Source organism: Lontra canadensis, unplaced genomic scaffold (assembly GCF_010015895.1).
Source record: "Lontra canadensis isolate GAN:19392208 unplaced genomic scaffold, GSC_riverotter_1.0 scaffold71, whole genome shotgun sequence".
Taxonomy (NCBI): Eukaryota; Metazoa; Chordata; class Mammalia; order Carnivora; family Mustelidae; genus Lontra; species Lontra canadensis.
Window position 1 is genome coordinate 839,324 of NW_022631065.1, and position 17,897 is coordinate 857,220.

Consider the following 17,897-nt stretch of genomic DNA (forward strand, 5'->3'; position numbering starts at 1 on the left):
TCCAAAGACCTGCACCAACTGTAGAGAATCTGTGGACTGCATGGCTGTAGGCACAGATAAGAGAGCCTCATCACAAGCTGCAACAACTGGAAGAAAGCCCTGTTTTATGTCTTATTAGACTCCAGTGCTGAGAAACATCCTTAATATAAATAAATCGATGGTAATGGAAGTTTTATTATGTCATTGTCGCTAAGTTCTTTAAAATTCTGTGTCCTATGGCAAAGGGCATGTAGTTATTTAATGTAAATTTGATTTTAATGATTATCAGCTGACAACTCTGATTTTCAATTTCTTTTGAAACTGAAGAATTAGAAAACACTTCAGTTGCATAAGAATTCAATAGATATTAGAGTAGTTCAGTGCTTTTTCAACACTCACATTGTTATTTCCATTTGGCTCTATGTTTAGTGCTTTAGATGTTTTTGCCTCTAAGGGTAATATATCATTATAATAGACATAGGTCAGAGGAATTTCTGTCCTTTGTAAAATGAAGAAGCATTATTGTTGAAAAGAGGAAGGAAAAGGTGAGCTCTTGACACAGGAAGAACAGGTTTTGAAATAGGTTTCAAAAGATGTTTCAACTTTTATTTTTCTTATTAACGGATAATGTATTACTTGCTTCAGGGGTATAGGTCTGTGAATCATCAGTCTTAACACAATTCATAGCACTCACTATAACACATACCCTCCCCAATGAAAGATTTTCAACTTTTAAAGATCACTTTTTACTATGCCTGTGCACCTCCTGAAAAATGTTTATGTACCTACAGGGTCCTGAACTCTCTCTGAGGTCTTGTATAAAGTACTTCTTACTGCCTGCCTTCAGATAAGAATTTTTAAATAAATTGGGACTTCTGTACTGTGAATAAAAAGATAAAAAAAATAGAATTTGGCCCTAAAGCTTTTGTTTGAAATGGATTTATTTATTTTTTTTGTCTAGAATAAATGTAGAATTCTAAAATTCTTTAAAATTTGGTGAATTAGGTGTGTGTTGGCTTTTCTTACAATTTTTTTCTAAAATTTTTCTCAGGTCAATGAATGGTCATTGAAGATAAGAAAGGAAATGAGAGTTGTTGACAGGCAAATAAGAGGTAAATTATAATTTTGTCTCCTATTCCTTACCCTCTTGTTAATCTTCTATTCATAAAAATAAATTGCATCTACCCCATTGTAAGACCTAGTTGATTCTTATATTAATTATTTATGGTTGTCCTAATTATTTTGCTTTTTAATCATTATAAGAAAAACCTTTACATTTTATAAGAACTAAATCTTTCCTTTGGCCTGCAGTTCAGCTCAGAAAGGGGGAGGGGCCATGTTCATTTATCTCTGTTTTCCTAGAGATCAGGTTAGTGTTGGAAACAAAGCAGGTGCTAACATTATTGCGATTGGTAGAATAATGGCCTTCCAAAGATGTTCACATTCTCATCTCAAGAACCTGTGAATATGTTACCTTATGTGGCAAAGGGGACTTTGCAAATCTGATTAAATTAGGAATCTTCAGGTGGGGAGATTATGCTAGGTTGTCTGGGTGGGACCAATATAATCACAAGGGTTTTTACAAGAAGGAATTAATATGCTGAGAAAAAGTGAGAGAAAAGGAGAGGTAACCATGGAACCAGATGTTAGGAAAATGTCCTTTGAAGATGGAGGAAGAGGCCACCGGCCACAGAATGCAGTTGTCCTGTAGAAGTTAGAGAAGGCAAGATACTGATTCCTCCCTGAAGATTCCAGAACATAGCCTTTCCAACACCTTGATTTTAGACTTCTGACCACCAGAATTGTAAAAGAATTAGTTGTGTTGTAAGCCATTGTAAAACAAACAAAAAAACAAACACCTCTTCCTACTTATAAAGGAATGTTTTATGGAATTCAGATTAAATAAAGTGTGCATAAGTAAGGAATGGAATTCCATTTTCATGACTAATTGTTTACCTTAGCATGGCTGTAAATTGAGGAAAATATATATTTTTTAAGATTTTATTTATTTATCTGACAGATCACAAGTAGGCAGAGAGGCAGGCAGAGAGAGGGCAGGGGAAGCAGGCTTCCTGCCGAGCAGAGAGCCCGATGTGGGGCTCGATCCCAGGACCCTGGGATCATGACCTGAGCTGAAGGCAGAGGCTTTAACCCACTGAGCCACCCAGGCCCCCCTTATATATTTCTAAATAAAGTTGATTTTTAGGAAATAACAGCATAAAATTAAGGTGACTTGACACAGAGATAGTAATGTTTAAAACTTTTATGATTTTTAACTTTCACGATTGGAGAAAAATTAATACCATAAGGATATTTCAGTATCACTCCCTTAAGAAAGGAATTGGAGAGAGCAATTATATTCCCAGCCATGATGGAATAATGTTTTTGAATTTGCACTTGCACTCCCATCATAAATAAAAAACTGAAAAAAATCTGTGAAACACTGGTTTTCAAAACTTGGACAACTGAGTGAAGCATTTTGATTACCAGGAAGTGGGAAACAGTCTTAATATGGTCCTGATCTTCAGCCTGGAAAAACCTTCTGGATCATGGCACATGGAAGGAGGTTCTAAGCAGAGCATGGTGGTCGTGGGGTTGAGGAGACAGAGATCAGGATTTATAGAGGCTACAGTCACTGGAATTTGTGGGGCATAATATCAAAGAGAAGGGTAGTACCCAGAGAGAGAACTCTGATGTCTATACAGTGTACCATGGAGTCTTTAGCTGAATACTAAGCTGTGCAAATAAAGAGATTTCAAGAGGTTAGGCAAAGAACAATTACTGGGGAACAGCACAAATATCAGGACACTATAAGCTAAACAATTCTTAGAGGTAACAAAGCTAAACAATTCTTAGAGGTAACAAAGAATTAAGAGATTGCAGTGTTCTGATCAGACACAGGAAGAGACATTCAGTAGAGAACCTAGAAAGATCATGCCTTTACTATTAAGGCTAAGGTAGACCTAGATTAAAGGCTACCATAGCCCTCACCAACAGAGCTTAAAAACAGTTCTTAAAAGTTGATCTGCAGAGAGCTTAACTGCCTGTCGAAATAACGCTGAACACTCTTTAAAGGAAGACTCAAGAAAAGACCCTGAATCACCAGGGGAATATTGAAAAAGAAAACCAAATCTGAAGGTATCACGGTGCCTGACTTCAAGCTACATAGCAAAGCTGTGATCATCAAGACAGCATGGTACTGGCACAAAACAGACGCATAGATCATTGGTCAGAACAGCCCAGATCATGGTCAGCTAATCTTTGACAAAGCAGGAAAGAATATCCAGTGAAAAAGACAGCCTTTTCAATAAATGGTGCTGGGAAAATTGGGCAGCTGCATGCAGAACAATGAAACTGGACCATTCTCTTAAACCATACACAAAGATAAACTCTAAACAGATTAAAGACCTAAATGTGAGACAGGGATCCATCAGAATCCTAGAGGAGAGTACAGACAGTAACCTCTTGGACCTCAGCCAGAGCAACTTCTCTCTAAAGGCAAGGGAAACAAAAGCGAAAATGAACTCTTGGGACTTCATCAAGATAAAAAGCTTCTGTACAGCAAAGGAAATAGTATATAAAACCAAAAGGCAATCTACAGAATGGGAGATATTTGCAAATGACATAACAGATAAAGGGCTGATATCCAAGCTCTATAAAGAACTTACCAAACTCAACACCCAAAAATCAAATGATCTAGTCAAGAAATGGGCAGAAAACATGAACAGACACTTCTCCAAAGACATACACATTGCTAATAGGTACACGAAAAAGTGTTCCACATTACTTGCCATCAGGGAAATACAAATCGAAATCACAATGAGATACCACCTTATACCAGTTAGAATGACAAAAATTAACAAGACCGGGAACAACAAATGTTGGCAAGGATGTGGAGAAAGGGAAACCCTCTTACACTGCAAGCTGGTACAGCCACTCTGGAAAACAGTATGGAGGTTCCTCAAGATGTTAAAAATAGAGATCCCCTATGACCCAGCAATTGTACTACTGGGTGTTTACCCCAAAGATACAGACATAGTGAAAAGAAGGGGCAACTGCACCCTAATGTTCCTAGCAGCAATGTCCACAATAGCCAAACTGTGGAAGGAGCTGAGATGTCCTTCAACAGATGAATGGATAAAGAAGATGTGGCTCATATATATGATGGAATATTACTCAACCATCAGAAAGGATGAATACCTATTATTTGCATTGACATGGATGGAGCTGGAGGATATTATGCTAAGTGAAATAAGTCAAGCAGAGAAAGACTATTACATGGTTTCACTAATATGTGGAATATAAGGAATCAGGCAGAGGACAATAGGAGGGAGGGTAGGGAGGTAAACCCGAGTGGGAAGAAATCCGAGAGGGAGACAAACCATGAGAGACTCTGGACTCCAGGAAATAAATTAAGGGTTTCAGAAGGGAGGGTGGTGGGGGGATGGGGTAATTGGGCGATGGGTATTAAGGAGAGCACATGATCTGATGAGCACTGGATGTTATACACAACTAATGAATCACTGAGCACTATGTAAAAACTAATGAACTATATGTTGGCTGATTGGACTAAATAAGAAAATAAAAATAAAATACACAAAGTTAAAAAAAAGAAAAAAAAGGAAGACCCCCAAATTCAGACACTCAAAAATGAAACCGTTTATTAGGTAACTAACTCTAACATGGTATCAGAAAAAGATCATGGGTTTTGGAGTCAACACTGCCAAGTTTAAATCCTGTGTTTATTGTCAATTAGCCATCTATCCCTATTAAAATTCTTTGAATCTCACAGAATTGTTTTATTACCACTGTCCCTCTCCAGACTTTTCCTTCATCCCATACTAAAACTCTGTGCCCATTAAATAGTAACTCTCTGTCTACCCCTTCCACCCCACCTATGTAAATGACACCAAATCCCCTGGTAACCACTATGCTATTTTCTGTCTTTGTGTATAATATGACTATTCTAAATACCTCATATAAGTGGAATCAAAGAATATTTGTCCCTTTGTGCCTGGCTTATTTTACTTACCATAATGTTTTTGACATTCATCCATTATATATAGCATGAATCAGAGTTAACTTCCTTTTTAAGATTGAACAGTACTTCATTGTATGCATGCTTCATTTTATTTATTCATCTTCAAATGGACATTTGGGTGGTTCTACCTTTGGGTTATTGTGAATAATGCTGTTTTGAACATGAGTGTATAAGTATCTCTTTGAATCCCTGTTCTCATCTTTTTTTTTTCCCCCCTGTACCCTATACCCTATAGTGGAATTGCTGGGTCAAATGGTAATTCTGTATTTAATTTTTGAGGAAAATTAGTGCTTCCATAGTGCACTGCAGCATCTTACGTTCCTAATATCAAGGACTAAGACATTCAAAAACACAGATATGGCAGAACAGAAAAGGTCAGTGTGCAAATCCAAGAGAAGCTACAGCTCTGCAAAGACCTGAGAATACTTTTAAGTTTACAGTGTAGGTTGTTCCCCAGCACAATGATAACCTTGCAGCAGTAAAAACAAAAAACAACAATGGGGCGCCTGGGTGGCTCAGTGGGGTAAGCCGCTGCCTTCGGCTCAGGTCATGATCTCAGGGTCCTGGGATCGAGTCCCACATCGGGCTCTCTGCTCAGCAGGGAGCCTGCTTCCACCTCTCTCTCTGCCTGCCTCTCTGCCTACTTGTGATCTCTGTCAAATAAATAATAAAATCTTTAAAAAAAACAAACAAACAAACAATAAACCCTGTTAAAGTGGGAGAATCTGACTTCAGACTTATAAGATTCAAATGTCTCATTTTCAACAACAACAAAATCACAAGATATACCAATAGGAAAATATGGCCCATCCAAAGGAAAATAAATGAACAGAAAATGTCCCTGAGAAAGACCAGATGACCATTTTACTCAACAGATACTTTAAAACAACTTTTAAAGATGTGCAAAGAGCCAAAGTAAAATGTGGACAAAGTCAAGAAAATGAAACATGAATAAAGTGGAAATATCAATAAAAAGAAAACCTGAAAAGAAACCAAAAAGAAATTCTGCTGCTGAAAAGTACAATAACTGAAATGAAAAATTTATTAAAGTTACTTGAAAGCAGATTTGAGCAGGCAGAAGAATTGGTGAAGTTGAAAATAGTACAATTGGAATTATCAAGTCTGAGGAGAAGGGAAAAAATTTGAAGTAAACTGAGCCTAAGGGATCTGTAGAATACCATGAAGTAGACCAGCAGACACTTTGTGGGAGTCCCAGAAGGAAAATAGAAAGGGGCAGGGAGGTGATTTAAAAGACTAGTGACAGAAACATCTCAAATTTTATGAAAGACATGAATATAATCATCCGAGAACCTCCACATACTTCAAATAGTGTATACTCAAAGAGACCCATGCCAATGCACATTGTAATGCCACATTATAATAGCAAACTTCAGGTAATGTTCAAAGCAGTGAGAAAGGACTTACCATATAAAAGGATCTCAGTAAGACTTTAAGCAGATTCCTTACCAGAAGTGTTGAGGGTCAGAAGGCAGTGGGTTGATATTTTCAAATGAAAGAAGAACTCTCCTCCAAGAATCTTATATCCAGCAAAACAAGGGAGAAATCAAGGCATTCCTAGAAAAACAAAAGCTGAGGGAGTTTGTTACCACTAGATCAGCCTGGAAGGACTGTCGGGGTGTCCTTCTGGTTGAAATTAAAGTATGATAGTAACTTGAAGCCATATGAAAAAATAAATAGCTCTGTTAAAGGTAAATACATGGGCAATTATAAAAGCTAGCATTTCTGTAACTCATTTTGTAACTCCATTTTTTTGTTTTCTGCATGATTTGGGAGACTTGGGCATTTGAAAAAATATATATTAGGCTGTGTTTTTGAGCTCAGCCTACAGAAAGATGTACTTTTGTGACATGAGTAACTGGGGGTGGGGACAGAAATGTATAGAATTTATGTTTTTATATGCTTTTGAAGTTAAGCTCATATAAATTGAAATTAGTGTTATAACTTTAGTATATTAACTGTAATCCCTATGGTAACCACAAAGAAAATAGCTATAGCTTATACAAAAAAGCCAATGGAATAGGATTTGAAAAGTTTCACTATTAAGAGAAGTAAACAGAAAAGAAGACATTAGGCAGGAAATGAAAGACAAAAAAGCTGTAAGGCCTACAGAAAAACTGGCAAAATGGCAGAAGTAGGCACCTCTTTGTCAGTAATTAAATGTAAATGGATTAAATTCTTCAGTTGAAAGAGCTTGGCAAAATTGATTTTAAAAAATGATCCTATTCTATACTATCTATAAGGCATTCACTTTAGATCCAAAAGTACATAGTTGAGAGTTAAAGGACAGAAAAAGATGCCCCATGGAAATGGTAACCAAAAGAGAGTAGAAGTTGCTGTACGAATATAAAACAGACTTTAAATAAAAAAGATTACAAGTCAAACCCTTTATATTACTAACAGTTTCAGTAGAATAAGAGGATACAACAATTAATTATACATATCTGTGCACCTAAAAACAGATTGTCAAAATATGTGAAGCAAAAATTGACAAAGGGGGAAATCATTCTGCAATAATAGCCGGAGACTTAATAATAACCTATTCTCAAAAGTGAATATAACAGCCAGGCGCACCTGAATGGCTCAGTTGGTTAAGCCTTGATTTTGGCTCAGGTTATGATTCAGGGTTGTGAGATCGAGCCCTGAGTCAGGCTCCATGCTCAGTGTGGAGTCTGCTTGAGATTCTCTTTCTTCTGCTTCCTCTCTCCCTCCCCACTGCTCATATGCACAGTCTCTAAATAAATAAGTCTTTTTAAAAATGTGAATAAACAACCAGACTGCAGAAAAATAAAAAATAAGAGTACTTGAACAACACAATCAACTAGATCTAATAGACCTCTACAGAATGCCAAACAACAGAATACACATTTTTCTCACGTGCACATGGGACATTCTTCAGAATGGACCATATGTTAGCTCAAGAATCAAGTCTCGATCAAATTAAAAAATATGTAAAGTATCTTCTCTGACTACAAGGATTGAGTAGAAATCAGTAGAAGAAGGAACACTGGAAAATTCACAAATATTGGGGAAAAAACACACTCTTAAAACAACAGATGGGTCAAAAAAATTCACAAGGGAAACTATCAAGTATTTAGAGATGAGTGAAAACCACAACACAGTATATCCAAACTTGTGGTATGTACCAGAAGCAGTCTCAGAAGGAAATTATAGCTATAAAAATGCTGACATTAAAAAAGAAGGAAGATCTCAAACCAGCCACCTCTAACTTTATATCTTAAAGATTTAGAACAAGAAACTTAACTAAAATTAGCAGAATAAATGAAGTAATAAGGATTAGAGCTGAGATAAGTAAAATAGAGAATAAGAAAACAGAATAAGAAACCAACAGCAAGTTCTTTGAAAAGACCAACACAATTAGCCAGTCTTTGGCTAGATTGACTAAAAATGGGAGGAAAGAGAGAGAGGACTCAAGTCCCTAAAATTAGAAATGAAAGTGGGACTGTTACTATGATTCTACAGAAACTAAATATATAAGGTTACTATGAACAGTTGTGTACCAATGAATTGGATAACACATTTTGAAATGGACAAATCTCTAAAATCATAAAACCTACCAAGACTGAAACTAAAGAGCAAATCTGAACAGACTTGAATGAATTAGTAATGAAAAAATCTTGTGACAAAGAAAAGTCCCCAGCCATGTATTCACTGGTGATTTCTACCAAATATTAAAAGAACTTCAGTTCTTCTCAAACTTTTCCAAAAAACTGAGGAGAAAACACTTCCTTAGTTGCTTTATAAAGCCATCGTTACCTTGATATCCAAGTCAACTGACAGTACAGGAATATGAACACCAACGCAGAAATTAAAAAAAAAAAATGCAGAGACTTCAAAAGGATTATACACCATGACCAAGTGGGATTCCTGGAATGCAAGGATAGTTCAATATATATAAATCAATCAATGTAATAGAACACATCAACAAAATAAAGGGGGAAAAACACGTAAGCATCTCAGTTGATGCAGAAAAGCATTTGACAGAATTTGACACCCTTTTATGGTAACATTCAACAAACTAGGAATAGAAGGAAATTGCCTCAATGTAATAAAAGCCATATGTGAAGAATCCATAGCAAACATTACACTCAATTGTGAAAGAAAGGTTTTTCTCTACAATCAGGAACAATGCAAGGATGTCTGTCTGCCTTTGGCTGCTTCTCCTCAACAGATACTGGAAGCTCTAACCAGAGCAATTAAGTAAAAGAAAGAAAAGGCATCCAAATTGGAAAGGAAGATGTAAAATTACTTTTTTTTTTTTTTAAGATTTTGTTTATTTGACAGAGCAATCACAAGTAGGCAAAAAGGCAGGCAGAGGGCGGGGGGGGAAGCAGGCTCTCTGCAGAGCAGAGAGCCTGATGTGGGGCTCAATCCCAGGACCCTGAGACCATGACCTAAGCTGAAGGCAGAGGCTTAACCCACTGAGCCACCCAGGTACCCGTAAAATTACCTGTTTGTAGATAATATGATCTTCTGTGTATAAACCCTAAAGATTCCAAACAAATCTATTCTAACAAAAGTGTTAGAACTAATAAATTAATTCAGCAAATTAGCAGGATACAAAACACCCAAAAGTCTGTTGCATTTCTGTACACTAACAGTGAACAGTCTGAAAGGGAAATTAAGAAAACAATCGTATTTACAGTGGCAACAAAAAGAATGATGAAATAAGGAATAAGGAATTAACTTATTAGCCGAGGAGGTGAAAGACTTACACAGTGAAAAGTATAAAAACGTTACTGAAAAAAAATTTAAGATATAAATAAAGGGAAAGACCTGCTGTGTCCATGGATTGGAATACTTAATATTGTAGCACCCAATCTGATCTGCAGATTGAATAGACTTTTCTATTGAATAGACTTTCAAGTCCTTAGAACATTTCTCCAAAGAAGGTATACAAGTGGTCAATAAGCATGAAAAGATAGTCAGAATTACTAATGATTAAGGAAATGTGTATTAAAACCACAGTGAGGATGCCTGGGTGGCTCAGTGGATTAAGCCGCTGCCTTCAGCTCAGGTCATGATCCCAGGGTCCTGGAATTGAGTCCCACATCGGGCTCCCTGCTTAGCAGGGAGCCTTTTTCTCTCTCTGCCTCTGCCTGCCACTCTGCTTGCTTGTGCTCTCTCTCTCTCTCTCTCTGACAAATAAATAAATAAAATCTTAGGAAAAAACAAAAAACTGCAATGAGATAACACCTCAGACCCACTAGGATGGCTGCTATCAATCAAACCAAAACAGAAAATAATAAGTGTGGGCAGGATGTAGAGAAACTGGAACCAGTGGTCACTGTTGGTGGTAGTGTAAAATGACAGAGCAGCTGTGGAAAACAGTATGGCTATTCCTCAAAGAGTTAAAAATTGAATTGCCATGTGATGCCACAATTACACTTTCGAGGATTACTGTGGACTGAATGTTTTGCTCCCAAAATTCATATGTTGAATTCCTAATCCCCAGTGTGATAGTATGGAGGTGGTGGTAGGGGTCTGGGAATAATTAGACTATGAAGGTGGAGCCCTTATGGATGGGATTAGTGCCCTTTTCTGAAGAGACACAAGAAAGATAATGTGTCCATGATGTGAGGATACAGCAAGAAGGTGTCTTATGTGAAAACTTGAAAGAGGGCTCTTAGAAATTGAATTAGCCAGCACTTTCATCTTGGATTTCCCAGTCTCCAGAATGGTTTTGAAATGAGTTCTGTTGTTTAATTCACCAAATCTTCGGTATTTGTTATAGCAGCCTGACCTAATACATACATTCATACCACGAAGTGGGGTGCTGCTGTAACAAACGTCTAAAACTGTGGAAGCGGCTTTGGAAGTGGGTGATGGGTAGAGACTAGAAGAGTGTTAAGTTGCATGCTAAGAAAAGCCTACTTTGCCAGGAATGGAACTTTAATGGCAATTCTGGGGAGGGCTTAGTGGGGAAAAAAAAAGCTGGAGAGAAAGCTTCCATCTTGTTAGAGAACACTTAAATAACTGTACATAAATTGGTAAAGATATGGATGTTAAAGGTCATTCTGTTGCGGTGTCAGATGGAAATGGGGAACAGGTTATTGGACAATGGAGAAAAGGCATTTGTTTATAAAATGGCAAAGAATTTGCCTGAACTATGTTTGGCGTCTAGTGTTTATTGGAAGTTAGAACTTGGCAAGCAATGAAGTTATAGATAGCTAAAGAAATTTCTTCTTCTTCTTCTTCTTTTTTTTTTTTTTTTTAAGATTTTATTTATTTGTTTGACAGAGATCACAAGTAGGCAGAAGGGTGGGGGAGAAGCAAGCTCTCTGAGGAGCAGAGAGCCTGATGCGGGGCTCGATCCCAGGACCCTGAGATCACGGCCTGGGCTGAAGGCAGAAGCTTAACCCGCTGAGCTAAGCGAAGTATTGGAGGGATAGCTTGTTTCTTCCTGTTTATGGTAGAATGCAAGGAGAAATAGAGAAACTGAAGAATGAATTGTTTTTTTCTTTCTTTTATTGAAGTATAGTTGACACACGATGTTACATTAGTTTCAGCTTTACAACTTAGTGATTTAACTTCTCTGTACATTATGCTATGTTCACCTCAAATGTAACTACCATCTGTTATCGTACAACACTATTAAAATACCCTACACTGTACCTTTTAATCCCAGTGATTTATTCATTCCATAACTGGAAGCCTTCACCCATTTTTGCCCATCCTCCACCCCCCACCCCTCTGACAACCATAAGTTTGTTTTCTGTGGATCTGTTTCTACTTTTCTTTCATTTTTATTTTTTAGATTCCAGATATAAGAGAAATGATACAGTATTTGTTTTTCTCTGACATAATTCACTTAACATAATAACCTTTAGGTTCATCCATGTTGTCACAAATGACAAGATTTCATTAGTTTTTATGGCTGAGTAATATTACATTGTGTGTATATAGCCCGTCTTGATCCATTCGTGTATTGATGGATACTTGGGCTACTTCCAAATCCTGGCTGTTGTAAAGAGTGCTGCAGTAGACGTAGGGGTGCATATGTCTCCTCAAATTAGTCTTTTTGTGTTCTTTGGGTAAATACTCAGGAGTGGAATTACTGGATCATACGGTATTTCTCTTTTTAAGTTTTTGAGGAACCATACTAGTTTTCTCCTGTTTTCACCAATTTACATTCCCACCAGCAGTGCATGAGGGTTCCCTGTTCTCCATATCCTCGCTAACAATTGTTATTTCTTGTCTTTTTTTTTTATTCTACCCATTCTGACAGGTGTAAGGTGATATCTCATTGTAGTTTTAATTTACATTTCCCTGATGATTAGTAATGTTGAGCATCTTTTCATGTGTCTGTTAGCCATCTTGTATGTCTTTTGAGAAATATTCAGATCCTCTGCCCATTTTTTTCATCAGATTGTTTGGGGTGGTTTTTTGTTTGTGTTTGCTTGGTTTTTTTTTTTTTTTTTTTGCGTTGAGTTATATAAGTTCTTTATATATTTTGGATATTAATCTCTATTTGTATGTATTGTTTGCAGGTATCTTCTCCCGTTCAGTCAGTTGCCTTTTTATTTTATTGATGGTTTCCTTCACTTTGCAAAAACTTTCATTTTGGTATAGTCTTACCTGACGAATCTTATCTAGAAAAATATTGCTAAGGCCAATGTCAAATTATTGCCTATGTTTTCTTCTAGGAGTTTTATGGTTTCAGGTCTCACATTTAGGTCTTTGATCCAGTTTGAGTTTATTTTGTATAAGATACCTTTTGTATGAGTGGTGTAGTCTCTTTTTTTTCGTAAGTAGCTGTCCAACTTCCTAACACCATTTACTGAAAATAGTGTCTTTTCCTCATTGTATATTCTTGCCTCCTTTGTCATAGATTGACTTTGTGTGGGTTTATTTCTGGGCTCTGTATTCTGTCCTTTTGAACGATATGCCTTTTTTGTGTGTGCCAATACCATAGTGTTTTGATTACTATACCTTTGGAATAGATCTTGAAATCTGGGATTGTGATACTTGCAGCTTTTTGTTCTTTCTCAAATTTGCTTTGGCTCTTCAGGGTCTTTTGTGGTTGCATAGAAATTTTAGTATTATTTGTTCTAGTTCTATGAAAAATGCTTTTGGTACTTCGATAAGGATTGCAATGAATCTATAGATTGCTTTGAGTAATACAGACATTTTAACAATATTAATTCTTCCAATCCATGAGCATGGGATATCTTTTTATTTGTTTGTGTCATCTTCATTGAATTCTTCAGTGTTTTATAGTTTTCAGAATACAGGTCTTTTATAGTTTCCAGAATACAGGTCTTTTACCTCCTTGATTAAGTTTATTCCTAGGTATTTATTCTTTATGGTCCAGTTGTAAATGGAATTGGTTTTTTACTTTCTCTTCCTGTCACTTTGTTATTAATGTATAGAAATGCAACCAATTTCAGCATATTATCCTGCAATGTTACTGAATTCATTTATTATTTCAAAGAAGGAATTGTTAAACAAAAAGGAACCAGAACTTAAAGCTTTGGCATAGTTTCAATCTGTACATATCGTAGAAAATGAGAAAGCGTGTTTGCAAGAAGACAACAAGGGTATGGTTGACCAGCTGTTTGGTAAGGAGATTAGAATGTGTGTTAACCGCAGACTACTTCAGCGACCCCAGCAGGATCACTGACAGTTTGAACAGAAAGAGATGGATATAGGTCTGGAATGAAGGAGGGCTGTCAGACTTAGATTCTTCAGGACAGGACGATAAACAAACCATTAGACTTTGAACCTGCACTGTTTTTCAAGAAAGGAAAGAATGTTCCAAAAGCTGATTCAGAGATCATCAGGGCTACCATCTTGGTTCTAGTAATCCAGTCTGCTTCCAGCCAAAGCCATAGAGAAGGACTGCTGGCAGGGCGCTAAGGGTGTGACCCTTGCCTGGCAGAGCCTCAAGTTGGGTGGGTCCTCCACAGAAAGCCACAGCATGGTGGTGCCCCACCAAGGCATGGGGGTGATATTGCCACCTCAGTGGGTTTGGAAGTCAGATCACTGGATCAATGAGGATTCTTAAGTCTTAGGACCTCGTGGAGTTTTCCTTGTTAGGTTTTGGAATTGCTGCGGACTGTCACCCCCTCCTTCTTTCCTATTTCTCCCTTTTGGAATGGAAATGTCTATCCTATGCCAGTGACATGTTCATAGCTGGAGAGGAATTTTGCCTCAGGATCAATCATACCTTGAATCTTACTCATATTTGATTTAGATATTTATTAATTATTTTATTTTTCTAGTATTGTTGACATACAATGTTACATTAGTTTCACATGTAAGGTTTAGATGATATTTAGATGAGACTTTGGACTTTAGAAGTTGGAAAAAAAAAAGTTGAACTGTGCCTGGGTGGCTCAGAGGATTAAGCCTCTGCCTTTCAGCTCAGGTCATGGTCTCAGGGTCCTGGGATCGAGCCCCGCATCAGGCTCTCTGCTCAGCGGGGAGCCTGCTTCCACCTCCCTCTCTGCCTGCCTCTCTGCCTACTTGTGATCTTTTTGTGTCAAATAAATAAATAAAATCTTAAAAAAAAAAAAGCTGAAGTTGATGCTGGAATGAGTTAACACTTTTGAGGTTGTTGGGATGGAATGAATACATTTTACATGTGAGAAGGGCATAAATTTGGGCAGAGGTAGAATGCTGTGGACTGAATGTTTGTATCTCTTTGGCATGTGAGGCTACATTAATAAGGTATCTATCTGCAAACCAGGAAATAGGTTCTCAGCAGGAACCAGATTGGTTGTTGGCACCTTGATCTTCCAACCTCCAGAACAGTGAGAAGTAAATTTATGTTGTTTAAACCACCCAGTCTATGGTAACATGGTATGTACACAAAAGATTTGAAAGGGCCTCCAGGAGATATTTGTATACTTCTGTTCATAACATCATTATTCACAATAGCTCGGAGTTAAAAGCAGCCCAGATGTCTGTTGATGAATGAATAAACAAAATTTGGTATTTGGTATATACGTGCAATGGGGTATCAATTCAGTTTTAGAAAGAAAGGAAAATCTGATACGTGTAACAATATGGATCAACCTTAAGGATGTTATGCCAAGTGAAATAAGCTAGTCACAAAAAGACAAATAGTCTATGATTCTATTTATATAAGATACCTAGAGTAGTCATTCAGAAAGGTAGAAAGTAGAATGATGGATGGTTACCAGGGGCTGGTGAGAGGAGGGAATGTTTTGATAATTTTAATATGTTCGGGTTTTCCTTTAAGTTGCAGGATTTTATAAATCATTAGTGAATGTAGCGATTATACTCTCATAATCGTGGGAGCACTGCTGATTATTAGAGCAAGCTCTGGAATACATTTACAGTATTTTTAAAGGTCCTTAGTACCCATACCAACAAATGCCCTTGCCAGAGCAGTTTTGAAATTTTGCCTAATTATACTAGGATTTACTTTTACATTACTTTAAACTGTTTTTGGAAATAATGAAAGCCTATTATATTAATTATTCTAATTTTGTTTATATCTTCCTTTCTCTTTTCCTTTTATTTTTAATCTTTTTTAAGATTTTATTTTTAAGAAATCTCTACACCCAACGTGGGGCTCAAACTCACAACCCTGAGATCCAGAGTCACAACCTTCACAGACTGAGCCAGCCAGCTGCCCCTATTTTCTTTTTAATAGGCACACTTAGATCACCCTAAGAACAGATTTGAGTGCCAATACATCTCCTGGCTTACCTTTAATTTTTTGGTATTTTGTGTTGTTTCTAAATTTAGATATCCAAAGAGAAGAAGAAAAAGTGAAACGGTCAGTGAAAGATGCTGCCAAGAAGGGTCAGAAGGACGTCTGTGTGGTGCTAGCCAAGGAGATGATCAGGTCAAGGAAGGCCGTGAGCAAGCTCTACGCTTCCAAAGCGCACATGAACTCAGTGCTCATGGGAATGAAGAACCAGCTGGGTAAGAGGGCAGTTACCTTACAGCATCTGCATCAGTGCGGACGCTCTTGCTCTTGTTACCAGTCCTGGCTACTTGCCATGAGTAGGAAAAAGTCTTAGCTCTGGTTTTTATTCTTTATATTGTCTTTGGAGTGTTAACACAAATGCAAAATATGATTATTACAATCATTTTGTGATTCATTTTCCTTTGCCAGTGTTGTTACAATAATGGCAAGATATGCATATCAATCTGCTTTACTTGGAATATTTTCCCTCGTGTGAACAGTGTCTTAAAAGTGACCTGAGCATTGAGTTATGGGAGTAAGAAGTGCGTTAGAGGAGGAAGAGGAGCATTTCCCTGGTTTGGGTGCAGACCACCCGAGCCAGAATTTTTTTTTTTTTTTAAAGATTTGTTTATTTATTTATTTATTTATTTGACAGATCATAAGTAAGCAGAGAGGCGGGCGGAGAGAGAGGGGGAAGCAGGCTCCCCACTGAGCAGGGAGCCCGATGCGGGGCTCGATCCCAGTACCCTGAGATCAAGACCTGAGCCAAAGGCAAAGGCTTTAACCCACTGAGCCACCCAGGCGCCCCCTAGCCAGAATTTTAAAATAGTCCATGTTTGTCTTTAGCTTTCACCCACCTCCTTTTGTGCCTTATCTCTGGCCCTTTACCTAATGCTTCCTTACATCTTAGGAATTTGTAGACTATGTAATGGGTGTTCAGCTCACATGGGAACTATCAGTTTAATTTTAAAAACATGTTATAATATTTAAAACAAAATAAACATAATTGAGTTTTCTTTTATTGTCCAGTACAATACTGTTGTGATCTTTCACAGGTATCTGTCTCCAGGTCAGAGGCAGCTTGAGTCATAGATTAAATTTTATATCCAGTTGGTTTCTGGTTTTTTACTTAACTTCTGTTAAATTAAGAAGTCCTAACTCAGAAGTATCATTCTTTGAGAATGGCAGCAAGTGACTCTCAGATATTTAGACTTGAGTACTAACTCAGAAATTACAGTGAAATTTTTCACTAAGGAATATTTTCAGCTGTCAGATATGACATTGATGATACGGCACATTCAAAAGCTAGGAGACTTGAATGTTTCAGATTAGGGGCTGGTGCCAAATGAGTACCTGATCCATTGTTTGATTTTATTTGGTTCTGAAAGTATTCCTTTGGGTTCAATGTTAACACTGAGAAGTGGTTGTTAAAAACACCTAGTAATGAATAAATCATCAGTTTCTTTCTGAAGATACTGAAGATAGTAATAATGGATTGGGAAGGATGAAAAAAAAAACCAACCATACCACATCTTCTCAACTTTAAAATCAATTATTTCAGCTCTAAGTAATTATACACACACATATTTATACACACGCACACACACACACACACACACACACACACACTTCTCAAATACTAGATATATAATCTAGATACATGCCTTTGAAGAAGCCAGAGTACAGAGAGAGAGAGAGTGAGTACGGGGAAGAAATAATCTAACCTATCATTTTGAAAGCTTAAGTGTACTCTTGCCTTTCACAGCCAGCAAGGATTTCTTACTTACATCCTGTTCTTTCTGCAGCATACATGTTCAGTTGACCATGATGATCTTACTGTAAAATTTTTCAGTATCTCCTTTACTGAATCATCATTAGAAAACATACAGCTTACTGTGCTCCCCCGCTTCTCCCATGAATAAAGCACTATATGCACAGCCTCTTTCGTTTCCCCACTTGCAAAGATAAAAGTTCACCGGATAATATACTAGATGCTTAGGTTCCTATCACCCAGAATTAATAAAATTTGACACTTGTTATATTTGCTTCAGTTTTATATTATAGAAGAAGCCATATTACTACAGTTGAAGCTCCTTTAATAAGCCTTCCCAGTTCCAGCCCCTTCTCTCTCAGCCTCCCCACAGGTAACCACTGTCATGAATCTTAAAATTTGTA

The 17,897-nt window shown here is 37.2% G+C and overlaps 1 protein-coding gene across 1 annotated transcript in view; it reads left to right on the forward strand.

The window, feature by feature from the left end:
* CHMP3 (charged multivesicular body protein 3) overlaps positions 1 to 17,897 on the forward strand; it is a 59,519-nt gene that overhangs the window by 16,849 nt on the left and 24,773 nt on the right. The window contains exons 2-3 of the mRNA XM_032880623.1: positions 1,031 to 1,091; positions 15,779 to 15,958. Of these exons, the coding sequence (XP_032736514.1) occupies positions 1,031 to 1,091; positions 15,779 to 15,958 (241 nt within the window). The remainder of the gene's footprint in view (positions 1 to 1,030; positions 1,092 to 15,778; positions 15,959 to 17,897) is intronic.